The sequence below is a fragment of the Patiria miniata genome, unplaced genomic scaffold, assembly GCF_015706575.1.
Source record: "Patiria miniata isolate m_02_andy unplaced genomic scaffold, ASM1570657v1 HiC_scaffold_2, whole genome shotgun sequence".
Classification (NCBI taxonomy): domain Eukaryota; kingdom Metazoa; phylum Echinodermata; class Asteroidea; order Valvatida; family Asterinidae; genus Patiria; species Patiria miniata.
The window spans coordinates 422998-441672 of NW_024037058.1; the positions used below are offsets into that span (position 1 = coordinate 422998).

An 18675-nucleotide genomic window follows, 5' to 3' on the forward strand; every position below is an offset into this window, starting at 1 on the left:
GCCCGTCACGTATACAGTTAAGCCCCAGTCCCACATTCACGGTTTGGAGCTACGGGTCTCCACGGTTTGACATTCGTGATAAACCGTGGGAGCTTCCTTGGGTATTCGTGGAGGGGCTACGGACGTTTTAAACTGTTCATGACGTGGTGAACCGTCATGAAAATTAATCCGCAGTGCAACCATTTTTGCAGAATTTTGCCCGAGATCTGCCAAGAAAATCCATTCTGTCAAATTGTCTGTCAAACTCGTTTTTCAACAAAAATCTGTCAAAGTTAGCCGAAAATTGGCTTAAACGGTCGCTATGGTGGCAAAACAAAGGTTGTTTATATAGTGTTGTTAATAATTATGTACATGTAGATTGCTTAGCTAGATCGAGCCTACGTGAGAATTATAACAAGCTTGAGCTGGCAAATTCCGCTCGAGCAGCTCAACCATGCAAAGTCCCAATTGTTAAACTCCAAAATCACGTCTGATGGCACCCCGACATTCCCGCCGAAACTCCTTATTGGACAAACCATAAATGAACGGATTCAAAGCCACATTCACATAACACAGATGATCTAATACCCACATAGCAATGTGCATTGTGCTGTTTGGTGGCGGTTCGTGTATAACTAACACCAAATCGTATGCCAGTGATGGACACCAAGATATGATATGAATTACTGTAGTTAGGATTAACATCATGGATATCTTGGCAACATTTTCTTCATTAACTCTACAGTCAGAACACCTTTGTGTCCTAGTTGACGTTTCTTTTAGATGTCGCATCTTCGAGTTGTCCATGTTCATGGTGTTTTGTGTGGAAGTTGATGGTCCAGCTGCTTGTGTTGGAGAAGCGTTGGTGTTGTCCATGTTTGAGGTGTTTTGTGTGGTATTGTCAACACAAGTTGAAGGCCCAAGGGCTTCTGTTAGTGAAGAGTTGATAGACTCTTGAAGGGAATGAATCGATGAGGAACCTACGAGTTTGTCACGGGCTGATATAACCTGGATGGTTGGCGTGGCCCATCCCAATACTGCAACATTGTCGGCATTTTCCATACTTAAGTTGCCATCCAAATGACTGTTTGCATGTCTTGTAGATGCAATGATTTCTAGGTTGCTTATAGGTTGTTTTCTCCGAAGAGCCACGATTGAGGTACACGTGCGGCAATTCCGTTTATTGGCGCGCACTTTGGCTCGGTTTCGCACCTGTACACAGATTCTAATGTACACGCAGGCTACCAGGATCAAAATGATGGCGAATACAGCTGAAGTGATAAACACAGCGACTCTCTGCCATAACTCACTTTTTATTGTTCCGACGGTGTCACAAACAATCCAGACCAATGATGCGATTCCTATGAGCAGGACAACACGCCTGATCTTTGCGATGGTCAGCGATCGTCTGTGAGGTCGGCATATCGCCTCATAACGATCGGCAGCAATTGCTGCGATTACTACCGCCGCACACATGGATTGTCCCTTGATTGTCTGAGTAAGAATCATATTAATCATAACACCATCTCCGATGTTTAAATGTGCAACCAAGCACATGTAGACGATTACTCCGAGTCTACTAATGCTAGTTAGGCAAATAACCAGATCAGTTATCAATAGTGTCTTGATCAGGAACTTGAAAGTTGTCTGCCGACCATACTGTCTGTGCACTCTAAACATGTAGGCGTTGACTGGGATGCTTATGATGTATACACCAATAAGGACGATTGCCACGATCATTTTTATCTCCAATACTGCTTGTTCATCTTGCATCTCCATGATAATTGACGGCTGAGGTATCAATCAGTTCCACAATACTGTTCTTGGTTGTATGGTGTCAAAATGGGATGCAGATGACAAAGACGAGGGATCTCCTAGTTAGGAGTTTGCGCAGTATTCGACGGATGCAGATAAAGTCTTCTCGAAACTTAATCTGCAAAATCAATGTTCGCTAATGCAGAGAAATTTTCCGTCACAGAAATAAGTCATGCCTCCTCATGTCATTTTGAATTGTGAATGTTTCCCTCTCTGAACGAGTTGAAATGGCAATGTCTCTCCAACGATTTTACAACGTGTTGTGACAAAACAATTATGCCGCGGTCGTGCTGAATATGATTCAAACTGACATTTAACCAGTTTTATACTCCCGACCTGAGAATATTGCCACTTTTGATGTCATTTCATTTGATCATTTAGGGACACTGTTCTGCTTAATGATCCACTTTCAGAATATACAACCCGGGGCAATATTGCTTTCTTAAGCGAGCATTCGCATCCAAGACAATTATTATTGTGTAATTACATCCAAGACAGGTATCAGGGTTTGAAAACTGATTGCAGTTTGTGATTGATGCGTTGTTGTAAAGCCACAAAAACGATTGCAATAAAACCTCATCAACTCTTAATCACCTCTCTCGAGTTTTTCAACGTTCATTACACTACTCTGCCAAAGAAAAATTGCATATGAAGACTGATGGTTAGATTGGTCTATTAGCTCCATCCTGGTGTAATGTACATACAATAATGACATGGTAGGGGTAGTTGGGCCATCAAAATGATATCATTTGTCATATTCTTTAATAAGCAAGTAATGGTCATCAGCCTTTATCTTGACTGAAGTGCACTTTGCAATAACCCGGAGAACTGCTTGACATAAGCAGTGATCAACAGAAATGCTATAAAGAGATAGATTTCACTTTACTCTACCAGTACTGTCAACATCCATGTAGTTGTTGGTTTTTCTCTGAATGAAGTTTCAAGTTGCAGTTTCAAGTTTCTTAAACTGAATTGAATTGAACTGATTGGTTTATTAGACCCGACAAATAGTGGCCCAAGGCCAGATTACCTGCATTTACAATATATTTAAAAAAAAACCAATTCTATAGGTTTTCCCGGCTATTTAAAACATTTTCTTTCAAATTCACTAACTCTGACATTCAATTTTGTCCAAGCAAAAAGAATGACACGCTTTTGCCAAAATCAAGTTAGTCATTCAATTTCAATGTTTGGTCACCCTCATAAGTCATCGTGTCGAGAATATTCGTCATTACAGATCAAATTCGTCTAGGCTGTTGTGGAATGGCAGCATTCAGAGATCGAAGTGAAGAATATCTTTATTTATCTTTATTAATGAATTACGGTTTAATTAAGAGGGACTTTAAACAAACAACTTTGACTTAGCAAAGAACAAAGCATACGTTACTTGACAATGCAAAAATGTCCCACATCTATAACTACAAACTAGTCGAAAATGCGTTTTGAAAAAGGGGCTAATTCCACATGCGATTATCTCGGGATGACCTTTTTGTAGGATATTGAGGTTTTTGTCACTTCGTGAAAACACCGTCGAAATGTCAAACGGCACAAATCGATAACCCATAAATCCCCGTGTAATGTGCCTAAAATCGCTCTCTATTCTTTGCTGTGTCTGTGAGATCGAACATCAATTACTTTTTGTCAACTAATTAAATTGAATGTCATCAATTACGTGAACGCTATGAACGAGTTTCAAAGGTCACTCTAAGAGACACATCTTTAGAAAAAAAACATGAATGATTGAACACAGCATTATTATTCAGCAATTTCAGCATTTATTCATAACAAATCAAACAAATGTAGTGAACAAAGCCACACAATTCAAGTAAAACCCAAAATTTGAATAAATCTAAATAAAATTTGAATATGAAAGTGCAAACACTTTTTATTCATTATCAATAAATTATAATCCTTTGGTGTAATCATCTTCTAGCATAATTGCATAATTTTTAAATCAAAATACATGTACTGCATTGCTGGTAGCCTGATAAACGGTTCCAAGCAAAATGCATGAATATTCATTGTTCCCTGTCATAATCGCCTCAAGTCTAACCCACCGTATTTCGGTTTAAGGAAAGACTGTCATTGAGACAGGAACATGATAGAGGGCGCTAGACCAGTCACCTGCCCAGACTGAATACAATCAAATGAGCTCAGGATTTAATCGCCTTGTCAATGACTCATCATGACTGGCAACTATTCAGTAATTATTGTCAATATGGACACATCCTGTCCGAATATCTGATGATATGATTCAATAATACAATAGACTTGTAGCTTTGCGTGGTGTGAGCATAAACTACTTGATCCAGAGCTACCTGCAACCTTAATGTGTCTGTAAAGCAGCTGTAATGACTGGCTTAACACCCTACAATCATGCAGATTACTTTTCTTATTTTACAAAAAAAAGAGACTCCCTCCTCCTATCTCCCACCACACCTCTAAACTTTTAAAATGTTTTTCCAAATTCCTGATGCATAATTTATGACAGCTTTTCACCATTTAATCGAGACGATGATGTTCCAAAGGGTACATAATTACAAAAAAGACTAAAAATCCACAGTGCCCATGAAACTGTCTGTGGCTGCTGAGTGTTCCCAAAACCCAGAGTGCACAGCAGATCTGTTATTGAATGGAGCAATATCAAATGTTCATTGTAATAAAGGGATACCATTTCACTGTTTCATGGGGAAAAATGTGGGGAAAATAGTAGTTCAAGAATGGTTTGATAATTCCGTCTGACAGCTACGTTGACTGATTTTGTAGGAGTCATGATTGGATGTTGATATTTTCATTTAAGAGGCCATCAAGATGTTTACATAGTGTGAAAAGACGTCAATAAATCAACCAATGCTATAGACCAAAACATGTCATATTTGGCAGCCCTTCTGGTCCACAGGAAACTAGGAAAGGAACACAAATCACATATTCCACAGAGCAATAGTTTGAATTCAATATTCTTTGGTTGATTACATATGACATAATACCAATTTCACTATGAAAACTAGAGGTGGGTTGATGAGAGAAGGGAGTGGCTTAACCTCAACATCCTGTGACTGTAGGGTCTAGTCCTGACCGCTTTGTGATATGAAGCTTGACAAGCTCCTCTGCACAGGTTGGGTGAACACCCACAGTGGATGCTAGCTGCCTGTAGCTCACACCACATCTGCCAAATACACAGACATAACTAATATTGATTTCTCTTCTCTAGGCATGATTTGATATGACCAAGGGATGCAAATGTTATTACCTTTGATGACTGTTTGAGTCAATAAAAAGTAACAATAGGAGGAGTAACGTACTGTTTTACCAGTTTTGTATTCTTCACTTTAACACCCCTACGCATTTCTAATTTTGAAGTTAAATATTTGGGTCATAATGCAAATCTGCATTCCAGGCATGTTGGCATGTGGTCTATTCCAGCTGTGTTGTGCAAAGCAGAGAAGAAAGCATATTCATGTGTCTCTGAGAATGATGCAGTTGATGCAGCCATGGTACATGAGGGGATGCACTCCACACAGTCCATTAGGTCACTATACTATTGATCAGTCTATAAAAATGACTGTTAACAAAAAGAATTGTTGACTGCTGTGATATGGGATACATCTTTTTAACCCCATCGGTGTGCACAGTATCCTTGGTGCACACCCCTCGGGTGTTAAAAATGCCATATCCCACATCACAGCAGTCAATAATTGTTAAATGTTATGAGGCACAGTGAGGCAAGGTAAGGGCAGGCCATAGACCTTTATCATGCTGCCACCATTTCAGTCATGTTCCCTGTATCCAATAACAGTAATGAATGATGTTTTTATGCAAAAAGGAATCAGACTATTTTTCCTTCCAGCCTCGCTTTAGTTACGTTGATTTGAATAGGGAAAAATCACGATGGTCGCAACATGATAATGGTCTATTACGCAGGGTCGCACAGGCTGGACATGAGTGTAGTACGATTAGGAGGGGCATTCCTAGGTGCGGCAGTGTAGGCTGTGGAAAGTGGGAGGGGCAGTGAATGAGAGGTGGGGTGGGGCAGGGCTGGGCAGGATCGTGCAGGTTGGTCAGACCATTTGGCAAATTCTCACCATACATCAACTTACTTGATGGCTACTGCAAAACCCTGTATTATCTCTCCAGCATTGGGTCCTACTATGTGCAATCCCAGGATCCTTTGCTCTCCTTCCCGTAAACATATTGCCTGCATGGACAATAAGACAATGAAAAAAACTCATTTTTTAAGAAATCTTTCCTAACTTATGCTGGTAAACTGGGCGGGGACTTGGGGAGAGTTTTTTTGTTTTTGTTTTTTAAACTTGTCTGCGCTTGGCCTAGTGATGTACATGTACAAACACTACTAGCACGGTGCCGTTTGTGCACAGCAAACATCCTTTAGCAGGATATGCATCTGATATGATAAGCATACACATCTCACATGTTGTATATATGTTGACATGAACCACCATCTCAGGTCAGGGAACAGGCCTGCTACTCTTAGTGCAATGGTACAGCATTTGCCACTTCAACAAAGTAAACTTAGTTTCCTTAGATAAATAAAAACACACGATTGGTGGCACTAAAATATTTGTGAATTGTACTTATTACGAGAGGCTGCAAATAGGTATAGTAGGACTCCTGTATAGTTACCTTGATATAGCACTGGTCAGATGACCTGTCAGCTACAGAATATTCCAATGGTTTGTAGAATGCATGGTAGATCTGAACAATGAAAATCACAATAAAACTTTATTGAAAATGCAGATATGTATGTAAAAGCAACAAGATATTCCAAACATTTGTAGAATGTATAATCCATCTGTAAAACATGAAAGCATGGCAACATACAAATTGTAGTGGACTGAATATAAGAATTTTTTCTCTAGAAATGGAAAAATGTCAGATCAGATTTTGTATCAGTATTTTTCAGTTTTTAAAAGTTGATAAATCATATTGACACCACTCTTACAATGAGCCATCAGGCAAACAGGGAAATAACCTGTATATGAGGAATATTGTTTGATAAGGCTGACAATTTGTGCATGCATGCATATTTGGACAGGATTTCAAGGGGATGACCTCTGAAACCATATCCCATAATACCTTAGTCTTCCTATTTATTATTACCTCAAGGTCATCTTCTTGATATCTCTGTATGGCATCTTCTTCTGATAGTCCCACTGTACCATACTCCAATGGTGTGAAGACAGTGGTTGCAACCTACAAACAAAAAACAGTTACGTTACATTGCCAGGCAATATACCTCAAATATTACCTGAAGGTCATGAATGTGGCTGACTCAATACTATCTGTATAATCATTTGTCTATCTTTGCTGGAATTGAGAATTGGGCCAGGTTCGTAAAAATAAAACTACCGAGCGTTCAGACACCGTTTATTGTACAGCAAGTTCAACTCAAAGTGGTTTATATCGGTTTTTAAGGTCACGTAGAACTTCTGTCTCAGCCAAAACAGCACGCTAAAAGAGGCTGCACATTTCTTCCAGTTTTTTTACCAGTTTGCTACAAGTGGTCGGAGCCTCTCACCATCGCAGAGATGCCACAGGGTCTGCTTGAAAAAACCAGAACTTTATTTTTTGTGACACCTTTCGTGGTGCAAAAAGACGAAATTCTGACGGAAAAAGTTGGATGTTCAAAACCAGTGTTCGAAACTACACAAACGGATATTTTGCACTCCAGGTTTATTGCATCAACTTGCCCGCACATCATGCCAGTCAAGTGAAAATACATGAGATGTTAACGTTGCAACATTGACCAATCAGTGCCATGGTTTTCCTGGTAGTTGAATATATATGAATATTATGGTAATTACTCTCCGGTTAGCAGTTGTTGCGTTGATATCTTCAAGTTCGTCATCGTGTGTGCGAATGAGCACGATGTTAAACTAAGGCCATGTGGTAAAAAAACTTGCAGAGATTGGACTTGAAGTTGGATTTTTGTCGTGAATGTTTGATGATACGAGAATTAAGAGATTCACGGGTGCTTTGTGCACACCATGTAGCCCACTGTATGTTGTTTGTTTAATACAAAAAGGCACCACTGAAAAGGCATTACGTAACTCCGCGTCACTGCGCTGCCTAAAACAGGAAGGGTTTTAGCTAAAACTGTTCATACATCGTACTAGGAGATTAACTCGTTCTGGTTATGCGCTAAACCCTCCCTCCGAGGGGGTTTAACTTGTTGTTTAAGCGGCGAGTTGAACTCGATTTGGTCTAAATATAAAACCATTCATACATCATTTTAGCAATACAGTTACACCGAATCAAGTTCAACCAGTGTTTTATGGGAACTTAAAACAATTTCTGAACAACCCCTTGAACCTATACTGTGGCTCAGCAGATAATAACTCCCCCACCCCCCCCCCCCCCCACCCCCCGGCATGGACTCATATACACACCTTTTCATAATCCATGACCTCTGACCTTCCTCCAAACAGTCGATGTGCTAGCAGCTTACCAGCTTTAATGGCAACCGGTGTCAGCTCATTACAACCCTGTCCAGAGAAAAGAGCAAGTTCCTAACTGTGCTTATTCATTATTAGCTAGCAACTAATACTTGATTAGCTTCAAAGGAAGGAAAATATGTTACCAGTTTTATTTCAATACTCAACCAAACAAATGACACAAAAAACACAAGACTTTCATTAATTAATGCGAAACCAGTTTTTAAAATAAAAAGAAGTTTGAAACTGTAAATTGATACATGTACACAAAGTAAAATCTCACCAAATGCAACTCAGAACTAGACTCCTTCAAATAAAGATGGCATGGTATTTCAATAAACATTTCCCATCTTCTTACCTCCAATATATCGCCAATGGCGTAGATGTGTGGTACAGAGCTTTGCTCATTTCTACCCAGGATCTTGCCATTGGAATGAAGCTTTACACTTGTGTTTTCCAGACCAAGTTTTGTTGTTTGAGGATCTCTTCCTGCATGAATTGACCCAAGACAAAATGATTCACATTAATAAGTTGGGCATAGCGACCAGCAGTCTGGGAAGGTCGATCGTTATTGTTAGTATAAATACAGTAAACTCCGGCCAAGTCGGCACTCTCGGGACCCGGAAATTTGTGTCGACACCTGCTGTAAGTCGTCATTTTGCCGACTTTAAATGAATGGGCTATATGCAGATATGATTCACTGCACCAATTGGCTTCGATTAACGCTGGTTTAACTTCTTAATGCTTGAGTTGTTTCCAGCAAATTAATCCTTGAATATTATCCTCATGGGCTGGGGTATTGATAGTGGAGACCACGTTTACATAATAGTAATACCTGTACGTGTACATCAGTTACAAATTAAATGCGTGCATGGTGTTGACTGCATCATTCAATAAGACGACCCCCAAAATGGACAGAGCGCATGCGTGCAGGAATAGAGGGGGTACTGGTATTGATATGCTCACGATGCAGTACTGGGGAAACCCCTTAGCTTGGCTGTGCAGCGACACCGTACCGGTGCAGCGATCACGGACTGTGCCAATAAAACAGACATCAGTTAAAGCAGTGTGTGACTTTCCACTCGACAGCTCTTGCCAACCGCAGTGCAGGAAGTCGATGCCAATGCCGACTTACACAAAGGATTTTGTAATGCTTTTTATGGATAGGGGACCGAGAGTAACACGATGACTTGAGTGAAACTTATAAAAGCCGACTTGGAAATAAATATTTCAATGGAAATGCATCACAGACAATCGGGACTTTAGTCAGACAGCCGACTTGAGCGATTTGGCGAGCTGTACGATGTCGACTTGGCCGGAGTTTACTGTACAACCAAATCAGCTCTGCCCTACTTGCTGATCATTGTAGGATATTCAGCAGTTGGTATTTTTTTCCCAATCATATTTTTAAATGTTCAAGCTTCAAAGTTTCCTTAGTCACAATTTCAATTGCTTTTGTGTACATGTATTCAATCAAAATTGTTCAAAAATCCACTGATGTATTCCCACTATTTCTACATTGAGTCACACGTTACATTCATTGTACTAAAATGAAAAACTGGCCTTTTTTATACCTATAGCAAAGAGTACAGTGTCAAATGTGTCCATCTCTTCATGTCCCCTGCAGTCACTCCATCTGACTGATATTGTTCCATCATTGTTTCTTTCAAGACTCTTGGGTGTAGACTGCCAAAGAAATTCAATGCCGGTATCCTCCATGTAGCCGGTGACCAAACCTGCCATTTGCTTAATGCATGCAGCAAACGAGAAAAAAAGAAACAAATGCACTTCCAGAACTACAGTGTTGCCACAGTTCTTGGTGTGTCAACGTGGTACTAATACTTAAAAATCAGGGCGAATCCCTGCACCAGTAATGTATGGGTGTGTCAATATGCTTCACAAGGGCAGAATAAGGTTGTGCATACCCACGCTTGGGCATGTCAATGTGTTTCCATCACAGAAATAATAGGTGTACTATCAATAATGCACATATGGCTCTGTATTAGTCATCAAGCGTGGATCAATGTTTGTCCAATCAAGCAGAGTAAAGGCAAAGGGTGTGGCACTGCAGGAGTCTGGTGATCTGAAACCTCAGACAGTACGCGTGTGTTAGCATAAGTATAGGGGCTTGACAGGGCTCGCGAAATCACCTGCCGGACGTCCCGGGACAACCAAAATATTTTGTCGGACAACCAAAAGTTCTAGGTCAACCACTTTTTTTCACCAATACTCACACATTTTTACACTTTATTTTTGTCCATGGGATTTTCAAAAAGTTCCAGCTGTGCACAGCGTCGAACAAGAATCATCAACATTTTTAACTCGGCTGCTGCGCTATTGCCATTTGATGTTGGTAATCTACGCATAATGCGCATAAACCAATAATGGATACCAGCCAAAACAAAACAGCGGTAAATCTCAATCTGTCCATACAGTCCGGCTACATCATGCACTAACGTTTGCGTAAGTAATGTGTGTAGGCAGCAAATGCAATCCTATGTGTACGTGTGTTCCAATACTATTATGACCGGACCACTGAACACCATGTACCAGCGCGGCGCAGAGTGCGGATACTGTACACAAGCACGCAGCCACGGTCGGCCACTGCTGGCCACACACACTTACAAAATGGCGATAGCGCAGCAGCCAAGTACAAACTATTTTGGTTGTCCCGGAATGTCGGACAGCCAATTTTGCAAGCCCTGAGCCACTTCAAGTAAAGCAGCCATAACACTATTAGGATTTGGCCTGCTGTTTGGGGCAATATTAAAAGTTCTTTATTGGGCAACTAAAATTTAAATTCGGGCAACCAGATTTTAAGCACCCCTGCCCGAAGGGCAACTACATTTGTAAACATTTTGCGAGGCCTGCTTGATACAAGTGACTAATGATGGGATCCGCCGCTCCTTCATGTAAAACTATTCACAATTCCAACCAACCTGGTCAAAACCTCGGAGGCATATGGACCGCACCATCACTGTGACAGGTAAATCAAGCCCCTTCAGGAAACCAGCACACTCTAAAGCAACATCTGAGTATTCATAGGTTAAGCTTGATTGCAGCTTGTAGTGTGGAAGCTAAATCGCGTATACATGTCTTTCAGATACTGAGCAATATAATTAACTTACCTAATGCTTATAACAAGAAGTCATTGGCAGGCTGATAAAGCACATAATAAACTACATGTGATCTTAACCGTTTGTATCTTTGCATTATGAATGTGAAGGAAAGTGGTTCCATTCCTCATTGTGCATTTGGAGTCATTTTCTTGGTTGAATTGTTTCACAAAGTCAGATCATCTGCTTCTACTTTTTCTTTGTTACTTTATTTCAGTTTCCTCTTTTATAAACTAATACATTTTTCATGAGTTGCATGACTGAAATACAGACAACCAATTAGAGGTTGTAATGAAGTCAATTCTCTTGTTTAATAGCCGTGGCACTTTTAAGGATACAGCTTCCACCTATAACAAGCCTGTGGAAACAGAACATACAAAAAAAACCACAAATTAATGTCAAAAGAATGTCTACATACAAACCTATTCAAACCAATAGAAGACAAGTAAAGACTAATGAAAAGGAATGTGTATTAAATAATTTGTAGAATTTTAGTTCTTCTGAACTCACGTTTTTCCAGGTGATTTTGTTAATGAGAAGAGGTCATCACTAGTCATGCTATGCTCCACTGCCCCAGGAACCTGGGCAAAAAGGGGAAAATGAGATTAGTACGGTCATGTACTGCTTCGGAGGCATGGGCTCCACGGGCCAACAAAAGAGGGTGCGTTTTTACAACTTTTGAGAGCCCCATGGACGGGACACACAGCATGTGCGTACTGTACTGTACTGGTTCATGCTCGAAGTATGCACAACTTTCTGAATGTGCCAAAGCTATTAGCCACAGGCATCGTCGGCACGCGAATACGTTAGAATTTAACTTGCGATGGTCTCCCAGACTAATCCCCATCCCAAATAACTTTGGATCATTCGAAATACACAGTGGATGGACCAGGAACCAGCCTAGGTCTCCCCCAACTCTCCTTTTCTGGCCGTTGTAGGAGTACATGTACTTGTGCACGGACACATACTATTTAAAATCAAAATGCTGCAAACTGATAACTATGTATACAATTAAAAGACTTAAACATATTTACCCTACATCATTGTATCTCCTTCCTCTAATCAACAACACCCTAGACAACTATCAGCAGTTGGCTACAGCAATCACTTACATTTGTTGGGTATCTTGGTCGCATTCCTGTTGCAAGGACTATATTACCAGCAGTCAACGTCCTCTGTGGAACACAAATACTGAAAAGTGTCTTCATGTGAGCCAGAATTTCACCTCTCAGTATTTCAGAAATACCGACTTTGAGAAATCAGGCAATGCCACATTTAACAATTGTTTGTTATACCTCTGTCTTGGATTCTTTGGATTTTGATGTAAAAATCACAAAAACAACCAGCAGTAAACGCAACAATCAAACGCCAACTCACATGCATGTCGCATGCTCGAAACAGCTGATCGTGTTCTAGTTCGCTGCTCCCACTCATGCGTGAAAACATGGTGAAAATATCGTGGGTACCAACGATATAAGCGTTTCACACCGTACCGTACGTACAAAGTCATAGCACACTCCCTGTGGGATATCACGTACGTGGTTTTCCCCAGGGAGTGTGCCATGACTTTTTATAAACTTAACGCGTGATAGTTCTAGGCCAATTAAAAATACAGTATTCAATACAGAGGTATAACAAATATGGTTCCTAGCCATGACCAAAGACCTGGAGGACAACATCTTAATACATTTCCACAATTTCAAGAGAAAACATTTTGCAAGATGCCTGCAATGCAGCTGGGAAACTCCAGACTTGACAAGCAGTTTGCATGATTATCCGGTTCATAAGTGTGACGTCATTTTAACTTAAACCACACCCACTGCACACAGAGTATCATGGAATCATCGGAACCGGAAGTAGTGCAAGGTGGCGTGTTCAGCCAATGGGCGCCAGTGGTGCGTGTGCGTGTATGACGCAGTCACATATGAACCGGATACTTTCATTCAAAGCAACTGATTCTTACCTCATCTCCATTTCTCATGACAGCCTTGACAGTGTGCTCATCTACAAAGGTGCCTTTTGCATTTAGATATTCAACTCTCCTGCGAAAAGTTTGGAACATTTCCTTCATAAATGCAGTGCTTTTTGACAAAAATGTAGGTGTACAACACTGCTGAGAAAATTGGATTTCTTGGAGAAAAATTGTTGTCTTGTTATCAGTTTACGTCAGTTTATCAGTGTTTCAATTTGTGCTCCATACTTTCAATCTAAGAGATGTCTATAATAAGTTATAATTACATGTACTTGTCTTACTGAGACTTACTTGTCTTTAAGTTGCACTCGATGACCCCAGTTCAGTGACCTGACATGATTCTGCACTGCTTCCACCATCTCTTCCCTGAAAGCATTTTGAATAACATAGAAATATAGGTAAAACAATTTTTTTTAAATGCAGTAAGAATAATGTTGCATTTACAAATTGCGAACACCACCATGTATTTGATGGAATTTTACAAATTCACCCAAGGCAAATGGGGTAAAGTTTTGAGACAAACTGGTGCCTACATGTACAAAAATCACAAGCATTACAATACAATGAGCCTCTGGTTACCTCTAAATGTAACCAGAATCCAGACACAAGTCCAACACTGTTCTAGAAGATGATCAGAGCACTTGAATTGAATGGTTGTATGTTTACCTATCTCTACCACAAAAAGGAAACAGTTAAGTTTTACAAAAATGCATTCGGGAGAACTGACTAAGAGCCAACAACAAAGTTATAAAGAATGTAAACATGGTCAAGACCAATCACGGCACAGAATCACTGTACACTCATGGATGCCCCATTGATGACACAAGTGCCAGCTATTGATCAGAAGAAACGTCATGGAGTAGCTGCTTTGTAAATTACCTAGCACTGGTTCTTCTTGGTACCACACAAACACACAAAAGAGTTTTGATTTCACATGGTGCCAGGCAAACTTACAATTATCACTAACTTCACCAAGTCAACCTTCAAATCTTAACTAGCACAATAATCTTACCAATACTAGGGAGCTTTCAGTGCACAGTGATTGAGTACTAGGATTTGGTGTATTAGGATCTGTCCTATGGTTTACCAGGAGTGGTTGATGTCGGTAGGAACCTTCCATCCATAGTGTCTAGAATCCTCAATGGCTTCTCCTAGTAATGAAGCCTGATGCATTAGCTTCTTGGGAATACATCCAACATTAACACAAGTACCTCCCAGACCCCACTGAGTACCTGCATTCAAACAACAGACAGGAATCGTTATCCACCAGTCCCACCACCATTGGGAATTAATTAATAAAAGTGGCTTTACTGTAACCAATTATTAATGACATTTCAAAGTAATAAGGTTGGAAAGTCTTCAAAAAAGTATATGTATTATTTTACTAACATTACATTGCTCTTTTTTTCGTTCTGACTTGGATTTGATACAAAGACACTGCCATCCAAAAGTACTATTGAGTGATAAGACATCTGCACTAGAAAGCAGGAGGTCATGGGTTCGAGTCCTACCCGAGTGATTGTTTCGAACTTTCACTCGGGAGGTAACACACTGAGTATACAGTGTTTATATGTCGGTGAAGGGCAAAACCTAATTTGATTTACTATTAAAGGTTCATCAAAACTGGTAAATAATTCTGGTCCGGTCCAGTCCACACAATAATAGCTATGCACAAATCTAATCTAAATGTGAAGAAGAAATAGCGACAGAAATATTGACTTAAATGTATCAATGCCATCTGGCAATGATATGACTCAAAACAAATAGGTCTCGTAATACATGTATAATCCTTATTTACACACAGCAAAGATTTTCTAGTTTACTCATCAAAAAATATCTATCACTTATCACAAACAAATGTAGGATGTTTCAACGTTACCATTTGGCGTTGGTTCCACATAATCCAAAACAACAATCTTTTTGTTGTAAGAAGCAGCTAAAAAAAAATAACAGTACTTGTTTTTAAATCAAGCTAATTGTTACATCCATTGTGGTCAGTTTTACAATACACACAATAAATATTCATAGTCTTTAATAACTAATCACAAAATACATGATGTTGTGGTCACATAATGCCAACTTGATAAGCAAACTTTACTAATGTAAATGTATCTTGAAATATGGATGGTTCAAAACAGTTGAAATTTACTGTTTAACCATCCTATGCAAACATACATTCTGTGCAAACTTCAGTCACAATCAAACATGTGACTGTGTTCAACAGTTAAGAGCTTCCTGCAGGATTGACTAACTGTGACAGTTCATGTAACTTGATACAGCTATGCTTTGAATCTAGGCAATTGACAAGTCAGCTGTGCCTACCACTTGCCTGCTTTTGTAAGTTGACTGAATTTGAATAGTCACAGTGCTTGCTTGAAGTATGATCTGACTGTTGACAACTAGACAGTGTAAAAGGCATGGCAAGGAAGAGGATTTGTTTGACTGTCTGTGACTGTTCATACAGCGAGAGGGTTTTAGTAAGGTTAAAATAATAAAAGAAAGATGTATGGCTATCTGATTTGCCTGTCCGGTGCCTGTCAGCATGGTGCTACAGATGGCACGGTCTGATGATATTAATATGGCATTCCCAGTCACAGCATCAAGGTGTACAGGTATAGAAATGAGACATCATTGCGGTACACTCACCTTCTTTGGCACAAGCCAGTCCCCCTGATCCACCTCCAATAACTGCTAGATCATAATCATGGTGTTCTACAAAACAATTATCAATATATGAAATTAATGACAACGTACATTGGATGTGTGCAACTCTTGCAGATGATATGGAGGCCTACATATACTACCGGTATTTTATTTCTCCTAGCATCACCCACAGCCCTAGGAATACGGCTCACTACATACCGGTAGAAGACCACCCTTGGTGCCGGCTCATTGCTTAGTCACCCAAGCATGGTCAAACAAAAATTATAATATTGGGAGTAAGATTTTGTAAAAATGCAAAAATGAATGAGAGCAATGAAATAAACACATTGAAGGCTAACACTCCGACTTTCCTGAAAGAGAAAGAATGAGGAAGCTAACAATTTTGGAAGCAAATGGAGCACAGTATGGAGTGACCCCAAAAATGTGGCTCAAATACTGGACTTCCTCCGTATTGTGAGTCACACACCAATCCATGCACACAAAAAACCTGAAAAGTTGTGTTTCCTGAATTTGGTATGTAGACTGCTGTTTCACTGTTATCATTGAAGCTATTCACAACATACTTAGTTAAACAATACAACGTCAGTGTTATTGTCACAGTCATTGTCATTGACCAATTCATCATTAATTGTTTGTGTTGAGTCAACTTATGTTGAGCACCAGAGCAGCAGTCTTCAGGGGAGGATCTAACTTTCGAGGGGGGGGGAGTGATATCAAGGGGGGTTTAGTGAAAACACCAAAAAATAGAACTTCTAACATTTACGGAGCTCCAGAGGTGCCATCCTAGATGTTGAGATCCTGACACAATTTATCACAGGATGACAACATCTTGCACATAAAATGTCGACATCCTAAGATAATTTATCACGGGATGACGACATGTTTTAAGAGAGATGCCAACATCCTCAGATAGATCTATCATGGGTGATACAATGTTGAAAATAGGATCCCGACATTGTGAAACAATTAAATCACGGGATGATGACATCCTGAAAAGTAGGATGTTGACATCCCGAGATACCTTCGAATTCTGTTTAGTGGAGTGAATAGAGAAAGCAATCCTACTTTCAGGATGTCGCCATCCCGTGATGAATTTTCTCAGATTGTCGCCATCCTACACTTGAGATGTTGTTTTCCCTAGATACACTATTTTTGTAGCTGAGGAGTGAAGATGTCGACATCCTATTTTTACATTGTCGTAATCCTGTGATAAAATATGTAAGGCCAAGTAAACAAAAAATACCACTTGATTGTCCCCACCCATATCCTTTTCTTTTAAGCCGCATCTAGTAGTTTTAATTTTTTTTTTTTTTTCACCTCAAAAGGCAATTTTTTTCATGCTTAAAACATGCATAAATTGAGTAAAATATGTAGAACATTGTTTAACATGAATGTTTTGACTCTACTTTCTAGAAAGATAGCTAATAAAAAGCTGGAAGTCATTAATGAACTGAAAAGTTGGAGGCCATTTTTAATTTTAAAACATAGCGGCCATCTTGGGGAAAAAATGAAATGCCCCTCATCCTCCTTTTCTTGAAGAAACCTGGACGATCAACTGGTGGTTTTTTATTTTACTTGGCCTAAGGACGAGGACATATTACCAGTAAGATGTCGTGGGTTTTTTTTTACTTGGCCTAAGGACGATGACATATTACCAGTAAGATGTCGCCATGAAAAGGGGATTGTATGCTTTTCATCATCGCACAACAGTATTTTGGCGAGCTGAATAGATCGACCATTTTCTCATATTGATAGTCTTTGATGATCAGTGATGATACTCTAGTGGTAGCCCTAGTCTATGGCCCGTACTGAGTAGACTCTACATCCAGCATGTAGAGTCCATGGTGCGGGCCATAGACTAGGGCTAGTCTAGTGAGTAGTGTGGGCGTGTGTGTACGCGTGTGTGGCGGTGCCGGCAGTAGGGCATGGGGGCTTAACCCGCGATCACTTCGATTGAAATTTACAATGAAAGGTAAAACCACATTCACAGAGAAATGCATAATTCCTACCTAAAGAACTCAAATATCTGCATCTTTGACATATGACTCTTGAACGTCCACTCATCAACAGAGAATTACTTCGATTGATGTGGTGAATAAAACTAGCAAATCGCCGCATGGGCGCTGCCATCTTGAATGTAAAAGACAGCGCCCTCTGGTGGCAATTCGTAAACTCGTGCAGCAGCATTTTACATGTGAAACTAACTGCTTGTTTCATGCAGTATATTTGACGTTATTAAATGTTAGATCAGGAACACGCAGCTCCGCTCCAAAGAGGCAGTGGCGTAGCACGGTCATTTTTTTTATTGGGGGGGGGTAAAAATTTCTTTAAAAAGGGCACTTGCACATCCGTGCTGAAAATGAAGACACGTTTTTTCCCCCCGGACACTTGGCCTCTGTGAAATCAAAGGGGTGTGGGGGGGCTGGTACCATCTTTGACGGGGGCGTTGTTCAAATCTGACGATTGTGCACACTAATAGACAATTTATGGTGCTTTTCAGGGCGATACATGCACGAAATTCACAAAAAGGCACCCGGAACGGCGGATGGGATAAAAAAGGGCACAACTTTTTAAACAGGGCACTTGTTCAGAAAAAAAGGGCACTTGTTAACAAAAAGGGCGCTCTTTACCAAATATTGGGGGGGGGGTTGAGCGCTGGTGAAAAATGGGCATTTGA

At 40.1% G+C, this 18675-nt stretch overlaps 1 protein-coding gene across 2 annotated transcripts; it reads right to left on the reverse strand.

Moving 5' to 3' along the window:
- Positions 1-3546: 3546 nt before the first annotated feature.
- LOC119726947 (thioredoxin reductase 2, mitochondrial-like) lies at positions 3547-18164 on the reverse strand. Of its 2 annotated transcripts, none has more exons than XM_038198788.1 (17): positions 18008-18164; positions 15981-16046; positions 15214-15270; positions 14422-14566; positions 13626-13700; positions 13326-13404; positions 12475-12537; positions 11873-11943; positions 11701-11720; positions 11186-11277; positions 9821-9992; positions 8605-8735; positions 8202-8297; positions 6913-7005; positions 6436-6507; positions 5892-5989; positions 3547-4960 (listed from the first exon to the last, which is right to left on the reverse strand). In XM_038198788.1, the coding sequence occupies exons 1-17, from the start codon at positions 18126-18128 to the stop codon at positions 4837-4839; spliced, it is 1575 nt and encodes a 524-aa protein (XP_038054716.1). In that variant the 5' UTR covers positions 18129-18164; the 3' UTR covers positions 3547-4836. The 2 variants fall into 2 exon arrangements, with proteins under 2 accessions (XP_038054716.1, XP_038054718.1); XM_038198790.1 differs by lacking the exon at positions 18008-18164 and adding an exon at positions 17654-17820.
- Positions 18165-18675: the final 511 nt, after the last annotated feature.